General features: G+C 50.0%; 2 protein-coding genes across 3 annotated transcripts; one reads left to right on the forward strand and one right to left on the reverse strand.

The window, feature by feature from the left end:
* Nucleotides 1-254: 254 nt before the first annotated feature.
* On the reverse strand, nt 255-3936 carry CDIPT (CDP-diacylglycerol--inositol 3-phosphatidyltransferase). 2 transcript variants are annotated; one of them, XM_080678510.1, is made up of 6 exons: nt 3473-3936; nt 3240-3374; nt 2364-2517; nt 1832-1913; nt 1421-1502; nt 255-1285 (listed from the first exon to the last, which is right to left on the reverse strand). In XM_080678510.1, exons 1-6 carry the CDS (start codon nt 3513-3515, stop codon nt 1140-1142), a joined length of 642 nt encoding a protein of 213 aa, XP_080534636.1. In that variant the 5' UTR covers nt 3516-3936; the 3' UTR covers nt 255-1139. The 2 variants fall into 2 exon arrangements, with proteins under 2 accessions (XP_080534636.1, XP_080534637.1); XM_080678511.1 differs by having other exon boundaries at nt 1421-1522; nt 3473-3893.
* LOC308252663 (uncharacterized protein) lies at nt 3654-10966 on the forward strand (the record flags this gene model as incomplete). The annotated part of the gene is made up of 6 exons (XM_080677423.1): nt 3654-3696; nt 4273-4346; nt 5308-5458; nt 5729-5762; nt 5952-6009; nt 10622-10966. 6 exons carry the CDS (start codon nt 3654-3656, stop codon nt 10655-10657), a joined length of 396 nt encoding a protein of 131 aa, XP_080533549.1. The 3' UTR covers nt 10658-10966.
* Nucleotides 10967-11549: the final 583 nt, after the last annotated feature.

Genomic DNA, 11549 nt, shown 5'->3' on the forward strand with positions numbered 1-11549 from the left:
GTAGAGATGGCTGTTTGGAATAGATGCCCAGAACGATGTCTACCATGCAATAGGTGCCCAAAAAAATGTTGAATAAGGAACAGTGATTCTCAACCTGCTCAGGAAGAATTGATCACCTGGAGTTTACTAAAATTGCAGACTTCTGGGCCCATCCCTAGAGACTCCAACTCTGGCTCAATGTTCTAGAAGCTGAATTAAAAAAAAAAAAAAATACCCCATAGGTGGTCTAAAGACTTCACTGAGAAACCAACTGGTCTACTTGTGAATATTTATTAAGCAGCTACAATAGGCCAGGTTAAGGTTAATCTTCACTGGAGGGATAGAGAAGGAACCAGAAAAGCCCGTGCCCTTGTGGAGTTTACATTCTAGGGGATAGAAAATACCAGGTATACTAATAAATGCAGACAGCTCATGACAGTGTCGTAGAGGAAATGAAGCAGGTGGGCAAGAGGACATGGCGTGACCTTGGGTGGCAGGGAGGGTCTCTGCGGAATGAGAGGAAGGAGCTACCAGTCAACACAGAGGGAGAAGCAGCCTGAGGGACCTTCCTTCTTCCCCAAGCTCCCCTCAACCCAGGGCCCAGTCCAAGAGTATTTCACAGGGAAGCAAGTCCAGGATAGTGAAGCCCGCCTTTATTATCCAAGTTCTCAGAGCTAGGACCGACGGGACAGAGGACGCTGCAATGGGGAAGGACCCAGGCAGCTCCTTGTGCCCAGCCACAGTATCTGCAGGCTTCCTCTGGCCAGGGGCAGAGTTCAGCTACCCTGCCTTCTGGGACACTGGCCCTTATCCCATCTCCCTCACACAAGTGTCCCTACAGTCTCAGGCCAAGCCTGACCCCAGAGCTAAGCCAGCAGGGGTGACAATGCCCAGCCCTCAGACCAGCCCCTTGGTGCCCCGGAAGCACTGCCTGTGTGGGCGGAGTCTCCAGAGTATCCTTCCTGATTTGGAGCCCAGGGGTGGGATTGGCCTTCTGGAGTTTGGAGAACATGACATCACTGAAGAGGCTGACCCACTTCCAGCGGGTTGAACAACACATTAGGAAGACATGAGCCTGGACCTCCTAGGAGGAAGAGGGGAGCCGTGTGACACAGGAGACTCCCAGGGCAGGTGGGCCGCCAGAGGCTGGAATTCCAAGGTCACTTCTTCTTGGCACGGTCTGCCGCATCCAGGGCAGCCATGTTGCGGGCGGCTGTGATCAGGTGGATGACACTGATGAGGGACTTCAGCAAGGCGATAGGGGCGGTGATCCACAGTCCCATTCGGAAAAGACCCACAGAGCCAACTGTGGGAAGGGAGCAAGGGCAATGCTGAGAAAATGGGTTGCAGGTGAGGGAGAGGACCCACGAGTCTTTGGCCTTCATCTCCTTGGGCAGGCCAGAACCGCCCCCATCCTCCAGCCCTGTCCCTCATCTCCTACCTAAAGGTCCCTCGGAGAAACTGAACAGGTAGAGGAGGCAGTAGAAGAGTTCATTTCCAGCACAGAGGGTAAACAGAGCAGGCTGCACAAATAGAAAAAGGGCTGCTTAAACAAGAGGGTGGGGCAGTGTGCAAACCGCGCCCCCCAACACACACACAGGAGCGGGGGCCAATCTCTCTGAGGATGAGGAGCTGGAACTGTACTGGGGAAATAAGGGTGTGGCTGGCAGGGAGGAACAAAGAGTAACCTCAGGATATTACTTCTTTCTTCAAAAACCACCTACTGCCTGAAACAATTCCCAGGTCCTCCCCACCCCCATACCTCAGCTTATAGGGCTCTCTTCCCCTGGGACCAGGGCACAGCCCAGGGTTTGGAACAAACTGAGTAAGTAAGTGGGGAGGAAATGCTCACTCTGGAGGTATAGTAGATACGAAGCACTCGGTTTCCCGACAGGTCGATCATCTTGTGACTTTCGCTGCCTCGGACCACAGAACTTGGGGAGAAAGCAGAGGAATCCGTGAGCGTTCATTACCACTGACACCCACCTAATCCTCATAACAGCCTCCACGAGGAAGGTACTGGGATTGCCTCTGCTGTACAGAGGAGGACCTGGAGCCCAGCTGAGCACCACTGTTTGGCCCAAAGCCACACAATTACCTAGCTGGGGACAGAGCCAGCATTCAAATGCCACATTCAAAAGCCCCCTTCCCGCTCCCAAGAGCTGTTAGCTATTTGGAAGCCTTAACTATCCAGTCAGAAGAGTTTTAGGGATTGCTTAATCCAACTGTAAACAAAACTGAAGTTCACCCAGAGAGGACATGCCCATGGTTGTTCAAAGCAAGTGGAAAAGGAGACCTCTCAGAAGCCTGCAGCCATCCCAGACACCCTCCCAGACAGTCTCACCCCTTCCCTTCAGCAGGCCAACACCCCCAGAGCTGTAGACCTGTGGAGGTGCAGCCAGTGGCTAGCCACATCCAGGCTCATGCTGAGCTGGAAGAGAAGGGTGGCACGAGGGTACAGCAGGGCCAGGTTGACCAGCAGGCACATGGTGGCGCAGCGGTCCGTCAGCATGTCCAGCATGGCCCCAAACCGGGTCCCTGAAAAACGGGGGCTATTAGTTGGGAAGAAACTGTTAGGGGGCAGTGGATCTGATGCAAAGTCTCAAAGAAGATGAAAAATGTCCACCATCCACTGCCTGGGAAGGAAAGCAGGCTGCGCCCCACAGGGTGCAAGGTCAATGGACAAGGGCCACCATGGCATGAAATGAGGAGGCATGGGAGTGTGGAGAGAGAGTGGAGGTGGGGGACAGCGGGGGGTTGGGGGGTGGGGGTGGGGGGCTGTGAAAAAGCAAATTTACAACTCATCAATCCCAGAACCAAGGGCCCAGGTCTCAAGACGAGGAGACTCAAAGTCGTAAGGGAAGTCTTGGAGGTGGGCCTGGAGCACAGACTCAACCCTCCAGAAGCCACCTTGCCTCTCCACCTTCCCTCTAACAGGCCTGCTGGAATCGGGATTGCTGTGCCTGGCACACAGCAGACATCCAGTACACACCTGTTGAATGATATTAACTCAAAGACCTCCAGCACTGTCACTGCCAATCCAGTCTTGCTATTACATGCCCCTCACTATCAGTGGGTTCTCAACAGCTAGCTTAAATCCCTTCTACAAAACCAGGCCATTCAGTTCTGCTTTAGAGAGATGAGAATGACAGCGTCCTTTGATTCCAGAGTACCTGCCCACCCTTAGGTCCCGAGGAGGCAGGAAAAGGGAGCAGTGGGTTGTTGTGCCTCAAGGTTGGCTGGGAGGAGTTGTCTGTCACCTTGATTAAGGATTCGAGCAGCATATCCATCGAAAGCGTCCAGAAGTCCGCTAAGCAGGTAGAAGGAGGAGGCCGTGAGGGGGCAGCAGGGCATGAAGTAAAAAGAAATGATGGCGAAGACAATCCGGGCATAACCTTGGGATGGGACGGGGGAGACAGATAGGGCGGGATCAGGAAGGCTGCCCAAGGCCCCTCTCCCTGCCGTTCGGCTCGGAGCCGTGGGCAGCACTCACCAATTAGGTTAGGCACAAACAGGAAGATATTTTCGCTTGGCATCGCGGCGGCTCCCTTGCCGCCCCGGGCCGATCCGGAGGTGCCAGCTGTCTCAGCCCCGCCGCGCGGCCTCACCCTACTGCCCGGCGCACCGGCGGCACCAACTGCGCGCAACACCCCGCTGCCCGCGCCCGGCCCCAGATGTTAAAGCTCGCAGCCCGCCGGGGCCCGGGCCACCCCAGATGTGAGCGGGGCGCAGGGGGCGCGCACACCCCGCCCTTCCTATGGGCGGACCCTCGCCTCCGCCCGCCCCGCAGGCGCCGCAGTCTCCAGCTGCGGTCCCTCCTGCTCCAGTTGTGCTCAGCTTCCGAGAATCTACTCTTCTGAGCTCGTACTTCCAAAATTGGAGAAAGGAAAAGAGGCCTTAAAAAATGGCTGCGGCCCCTTTAAGACCTGCCCGCTTCCTTTTCCTTTTCCTCCCTCCGCCCCTTTCCATCGGCTCGTACCAAGATACAGAGGGAGGAGAAGGGGCAAAGGAAGGAACGGAGAAGGGGAGGTCCAAAGAGTAGAGGCCTAGATAAATATCCATACTTTGCTTTCTGAGGCGGGTGTGACTTCCTGGAGACAAAGATAAGGAGAAAAAACTCCGTCCTCCTGAGTCTGCGCGTCCCCGGAGGCGAGGTTATGTAGTACAGTCCGCGCCGTCTTCTTCCCCGCCCCTCTTTCCCCGCCTCATTGGTGGCGGCTAGAGCGGCTGGAGGGCGGCCTGGGGCGAGGCTGCTCCTCGCGTGCCCCTAGTGGTGGGAGAATTAGGTCCCAGACTCCACCCTAAGTGCTGCGCCGGTTTCTCCAGCCTCCGTCGCTGGGGTCACCGCCCCCGAGCAGGGACCTGAGGTGGGTGGAGGAGAAGCCGGAGGAGCGCTCGCGACTCGCCGGGAAAATGCTCCCCCGCCCCCTCCCGGCCTTTGGTTCTGGAATCCCTGATCTCCTGGCAACGGAACCCCGCAAACACCAAGGGTTTTATAGGAACGGGCAGCGGCGCCGCCGCTGGGTCCCCCTCTTTCCTACCTCTACCTTCCTTCCCCACTCCAACTCCCCGTCCCCAGCGACCTGTAATAGAGCCCTTAAACCCCCCCTCTTCCCTCCTGCCCAGTAGCCCAAGATCTCAACCCGTCTGCCAGGTCGGGGGCGGCCAGTCGGCTGCCTTGTTTTGGGAAGGGCTGTGGGTGGGAAGGAAAGAGAGGCCCCCCGGCGATAGGGGGGAGGGGATTATTGTGGAACTTCCCACCCCACTTCTCACCCCAGGAAGATTTAAGGCAACGGTTTTTATTTTATTTTATTTTATTTTTTACCTCCCCTTTCTTCCCCAGAGAACTACGGAGACAGGATGGTTTTTTACCTAAAGGCCTGGTTTAAATCTGGGCCTGGGGAATGGTATTGGAAGGGTTTGGAGGAAGTGGGCAGGTTTCTCAACCTAACACAGATTCCAACTGTCCCCAGGGGATGGAAGCCTCTCCTACCAGGAATAAGGAGAGAAAGGGGAGCGGGCTGTCTCAAGCTGCAACGTCCTTGGGTGGAGGTTCGGTGAGCATTGGAGGGGAGTTCTAGAGATGGGGGTGAGCCGAAGTAGAGAGGCCTAGGCTGAGGGCCACGAGACTCCCCCTAAGAGACTCTAACCCCAGCACTAGGCCCTGAGGCCCCAGAGACTGTCCCCCACTTACAGGGCCTTTTAGGCCAAATCTCAGGGCCCAGCGCTTCAACTCCTTAGATTCAGGGCCCGAAGTCTGGGAGCCACGACCCAGTACTCCCCTGTAGGAACTCCCAGGCTGAGCCCTTCTGACTTTCCCTTTAGCAGAAGCCTTCATTATCCCGTTCTGAGGAGTTCCTGACCCAGATCAGCACAGAACTCACGGATGAGGCCTTGTTTGTTGCTGGCTACCACGTGAACCCTGTGCCCACCAAGGCAAAACAGACACAAGACCAAGAGACTCAGATATACAAACATGGTGATTCCCCCCATGTCAGGACCACTGTGTCCCGAGACTCTCCCATAACTCTAGTTCAGTTCCTGACTCCCTCCCAACCATAGCTGACTTCCCCAGGAATCTGCTCATCTCCCCTATCTCCCCCATCTCACAGCCAGACTGCCTCCACTAACCAGTACCCACTCCTCACTACTAGCTAAGAATCACCTCAGCCCCTCCTCCCTAGCTGCATCTGTTTGTGGCTATGTATTTAGGGATAGTCATTTCTCTGACTGGGGCCTCTACTTCCAGAATTCTTCACCAAGACCCAAGGCACTGACACTTGGTGAGTGAGGGTTCAAGGGAGATGCTCATTGTTCTGGGAGAAAGAAGAGCCTATGTGGGGAGAGAGCGAGGGTTTGACAACATCCAGTCAGGGCAGGGGGATTTTTAAACCCTGCATTCCTATTCTATTCTGCGCTGACCCTAGAATTCAGAGTTCTCATCCCTCTCCTTTCCCTTCCACCATCTCTAGCTCTGACAGGAACCATACCTGCACCAAGGCACACCTTCTGCCATCCCATCATGACCAGGTATGTACAGGGTCCCCAGATGACGAGGTCATTCAGTAGTAACCAAACTTGGGACACAGAAAGGAATGATACAGTCCTTGCTCTTGTAGAGTTCACTGTTTAGTGTGGGGCCAGTTACGTGTATGGCCAATTACAATGTAATATGGGTTAGTGAGTTCCCGTAACAGAGATGGAAACAGCAAGAGGAGCACTTATCCCAGCTCAGTTGGGACAGAAACAAAAGGAATCATGGAGCTTCCTGAAAGAGGTGACACTACAAAAAGAATTTTCCAGGGGAAAATGTGTTAGTAGGTAGGGCTTATACCAAGTGTCAGGCTTGTGTGAGCAAAGGCGAGTTTCAGTAGAGTGAGTGTGAGTATATGTGTGTGCGTCTTCCTAGGGCAGGGGAGAGGTGAGACTAGAGTAGTTAAACTGTTGGAGTATCCAGGCAAGGTAGTCAGGGAGTATATTAAGAGACCTTTATAGCCAGGGACTAATCAAGAGAACTTACTAAGATCCTTATGTGTGCCTTAAGATCCATAGTTATTTATTTATTTATTGTTAATCCTCACCCAATCCTTTTCCATTGATTTTTAGAGCGAATGGAAGTGTGTGTGTGGCGGGGCCGGGGGGGGGGGGGGTGGCGGGTGGAGAGGGGAGAAACGTCTAAATGAGAGAAACACATCAATTGATTGCCTCCAAAAAGCACCACAACCAGGGACCGGGGATTGAACCTGCCACCCTGGTACCTGCCTTTGACCAGGAATCGAATCAGTAACCCTTTGGTGTGTGGGCCAATGCTTTACCCACTGAGAACACTGGCCAGAGCAAGATCCATAGATGTTTTCCTAGCCGAGGAGTCACTGAAGAGATTTGAGCAAGAGAAGTTGGAATTTGAGATTAGTCATTCTGGTGGTCAGTGGGGAAAGTGAATTGGAAAGGGGAGAGACCCGAGGCAGGGAGGCCAGTTAGAAATTATTCCAAGAGACTAAGCTAAAGATGACTAGGTCCTGAATTGTCACAGTGATAGTAGAGATGAAAGCAAGGGCAGATAAAAGAAATAAAGACCAAACCAAAGCAATCTGTTTTTAATATAATCCCTATCAAAATACCAATGGCATTTTTCACAGAACTAGAATAATCCTAAAATTTATATGGAACCAAAAAGGACCCTGAATTGCCACAGCAGTCTTGAAAAAGAAGAACAAAATTGGAGGTATCATGCTACCTAATACCAGACTATACTACAAGGCTATAGTAATCAAAACAGCATGGTACTGGCATAAAAACAGACATCTAGGTCACTGAAACAGAAAGCCCAGAGATAAACCCATGCCTATATGGTACAATGGAGTAATGAAAAGCTATTCAGTGAATGGTGTTGGGAAAACTGGATAGATTCATGCAAAAAAATGAAATCAGACTACTTTCTTACATCAAATACAAAAATAAACTCAAAATGGAATAAAGACTTAAATATTAAGATCTGAAATCATAAACCTCCTAGAAGAAAACATAGGCAGCAAACTCTTGACATTGCACTTAGTAAAATATATATATATATCTCCTCAGGCAAGGGAGACAAAAATAAACAAATGGGGTTGCATCAAACTAAAAGTTTTTACACAGCAAAGGAAACTATCAACAAAACAAAAAGACCTATCTATTGGGAGAAGATATTCACCAAGGATATATTCAATTAAGAGGCTAATTTAGGGGCTAATATCCCAAATGTATAAAGAATTCTTACAACTTAACACCAAAAACCCAAACAATCCAATTGAAAAATGAGCAGAAGACCCGAATGAGACATACACATGAAGTCACACTAATCATCAGAGAAATGCAAATTAAAACCATAATGAGATATCACCTCACACCTGTCAAAATGGCTGCCATCAGTAAATCAACAAAGTGTTGGCCAGGATGTGGAGAAAAGGGAACCCTTGTGCACTGATGGTGGGAATACAGATTGGTGTAGTCACTATGGAAAGCAGTATGGAGGTTCCTCAAAAAATTAAAAATAGAACTACCTTATGACCCAGCAATTGCACTTCTGGGTATTTATACAAAGAAATCAAAAACACTAATTTGAAAAGATATATGCATCCTTGTGTTCACCGCAGCATTATATGGAAGCAACCTAAATGTCTATCAATAGATGATTAGTACATATATACAACAAAATATTACTTGGCCATAAAAAAAAGCATGAAATCTTACCATTTGCAACATGGATGGAACTAGAGGGTATTATGCTAAGTGAAATAAGTCAGTCAGAGAAAGACAAATACATATGACTTCACTTATTTGTGGAACCTAAAGAGCAAACTAAATGAACAAACAAAGCAGAAACAGACTCACAGTTACAGAGAACAAACTGAGGGTTGTCAGATGGGAGAGGGTTTGGGGGATTGGTTGAAAAAGGTGAAGGATTAAGAAGTACAAATTGGTAGTTAAAAAATAGTCACAAGGATGTAAATAAAGCACAGCATAGGGAATATAGTCAATAATAATATATGATGCCAGGTGGGTACTTACCAGGGGGAATCACTTTGTAACTTACATAACTGTCTATATAACTGTCACTATGCTGTACACCTGAAACTAATATAAAATAATATTGAATGTCAACTGTAATTGAAAAAATAAGAAAAATAAAGACCAGGAAGATTGAGTTTGGTAATTGATTAGAAATATTGGCGGGGGGCGGGGGGAGATACAGAAATCAGATGACTGGGTTTCTGATTTGTAATCTAAGTCTGATATCAGAACTCTATAGTAGTTTCCATTTCGGAGTAAAAGCCGAAGTCCTTCAATGGCTTACAAGGCGCTACATGAACTCTCTCCTCCCCACCCATTGTCCCTCCAACCTCATTGCCTAGAACTGCACCCCTGGTTTACTCCACTCTCGGTCATGCCAGCCTTCTCAGTCCTCTTGGAGCATGGAAGTCATCCTCCCGCCTTTGAATAGATTGGGTTTGAGGTGCCCATAGGAACTCCAGGTGTAAATACCCTGTGGACAGTTGGAAATAAGGCTTTAAACTCACTGAAGCAGTCTGATCTAGGAGGGAGGTGGCATTTGAAGGGTGTGCAGTTGCCCTTGCAGTTGCCCTGGGCAGGGTGGGAGGTGGTGTACAGAATAAGAAGAGGGTGTTGAGGATGGAAGCTTGGGGAACATCTCCTTTTAAGAGATTGGCAGAGTGAATGTTGACCTATGAACCAGGAGGTCACAGTTCGATTCCTGGTCAGGGCGCATGCCAGGGTTGTGAGCTCGGTCCCCAGTGGTGGGTGTGTAGGAGGCATATATGATCAATGATTCTCTCATTATTGATGTTTCTCTCTCTTCCTCTCTCTGAAATCAATACTTTTTTTTTTTTTTTTTTTTTTTTAAAGAGACTGGCAGAGGGGAAGAGAGGGATTCATGAAGAAGGCAGGAAAAAAACTGATAGTCACCAAATGTTTTGTTTGTTTTTTTAAAATATATTTTATTGATTTTTTTTACAGAGAGGAAGGGAGAGGGATAGAGAGTTAGAAACATTGATGAGAGAGAAACATCGATCAGCTGCCTCCTGCACACTCCCCACTGGGAATGTGCCCGCAACCAAGGTACATGCCCTTGACTGGAATCGAACCTGGGACCCTTGAGTCCGCAGGCCGACGCTCTTTCCACTGAGCCAAACCGGTTAGGGCCCAAATGTTTATTGAGTGTCAGTATGTGTCAGGTCCAGCAGGCCATGGGAATAGTTGTGTCTTTGACAGAGGCTGCTGCTTCAAAGGTTCACGACCAAGAGCAGAGGCAAATACAGCTCGCAACCAGCCTCTGTTCTTGTCCTCCAGGATCTCACTCCAGTGCCTTTGGGACATTTGCTCTCCCAGTTGGTGTTGGAAGCAGCTTCAAGTAGCATGAAAGCCTGGGCCTGACTAGCTAATTTGTTGTTTACTTGATAGCCTTGTACAAGTTGCTGCCCCCTGCCCCATGTGTCAGATGGGAACCTTGGACACAATGCCCTGTGAGGGTACTGCCTGCCCACATAGTAGTTTATCTTCCTTCCCAAATGATACTTCATTGGGGATTTCATCCTGAGCTAAATAACAGCCCTTCATCCACCTGCTGGCCCCTAGTGGTCCCAAGAGACTTTTTCCTTATGCTCAAGAAAGAACATGGAAGCTTACAGATCTTTGAATTGTAGGTGGTGAAAATGTTGGGTGGGGGAATGGATGAATAGATTGGGGAGGGTAAGTAAATATGTGAATAAATACATGGTGGATAAATTCATCAGTTTAATAAGCACTCACTGTGTGCCAGCACTACTCTAGGAGCTGGAGTATAGGTGTGAGCCAAATAGAGTGCCTGCCTTCAAGTTTAAATGGGGGTGGGAGTGGGTGATTAGATGGTAGAGACATGGGTGGGGGGGTGAATGAGGGATAGATGGATGGACAGACAGATGATGAGTGGAAAGATGGATGGGGAATGTTGGGTAGATGTGTGAATGAATTGATGGATGGAAGCAGAATGGTGGATGGATGGATGGATAGGTGGGGTAGGGGTTGGATGGATGGGGGAAGGATGGAAGGATAAAGAACCATGCACTTTGGATCTAAAGAGTCACAGCCTCTTTTTATTTTCTAGGGAGCTCTGCCTAGCAGCTTGACCTCTGGAGGATGATACCAACCCCTTTTGGTGCTGCTCTCGGCCCCTCATGCCCTCCCCCATTCGGTCCCTCTACAACATGCCTCAGAGCTCCTCTTTCACAACTCATTAATCACTCCCGTTTGTGGGGGACTGCCAGTCATGAGCAGCATCACCCCTGAAGCCTCCAAATGTCTGGAACCATCACATACCTCTCCACTCTCAGCTGGCAAGGACACCGCCCGAAAACCAAGGCTTTAATAAAGAGACAGAGATCCTTCCCTCCTCCCAACCCAGGCAGTGCTCGGTGTGACTTTACTGGCATGGAGATGAAGGAGGAGTGGCTTTTCTTTCTCTCTTTCCCTCCCTCCCTCCCTCCCTCCCTCCCTCCCTCCCTCCCTCCCTCCCTCCCTCCCTCCCTCCCTCCCTCCCTTCCTTCCTTCCTTCCTTCCTTCCTTCCTTCCTTCCTTTTTCTTTTTTGCCAGATGTGTGGACATATTATGGAGTGGTTTTAATTCAGGGCGTTATCCATCAACCTGCTGGCAGAGGTGAGCTCATGGATCCCAACCCAGCCTCCTAGCCAAACGAGCACCATAAGGTCCAGGCCTGTGGCCTCTGAGCAGGTCTACTCTTGCCACCTCTGCCACCAAAACCAGGCTGTGGTCTCCCTGCTGAGCTCTAGGGTCTCATGCCTATGGCAACGTGTCACATCCATTACTAGCCAGAAGGCAGTTCAGTAGGCTTCGTGGAGTTTTCATTTACATTCCAGTCTGGTCAATAGTGTAGCTTCCTGAGGAAGTCAGTTCATAGCTCTGAGCCAGTTTCCTAATCTGAAAATGGGAATAATTGTCCTTGCCTCACAGGGTTAAAAACATGCATACAACGTGCTTAGCACAATGCCTAGCACAGAATAAATGCCACAAACTCA

The sequence above is a fragment of the Plecotus auritus genome (genome assembly GCF_963455305.1).
Source record: "Plecotus auritus genome assembly, chromosome: 7".
Classification (NCBI taxonomy): domain Eukaryota; kingdom Metazoa; phylum Chordata; class Mammalia; order Chiroptera; family Vespertilionidae; genus Plecotus; species Plecotus auritus.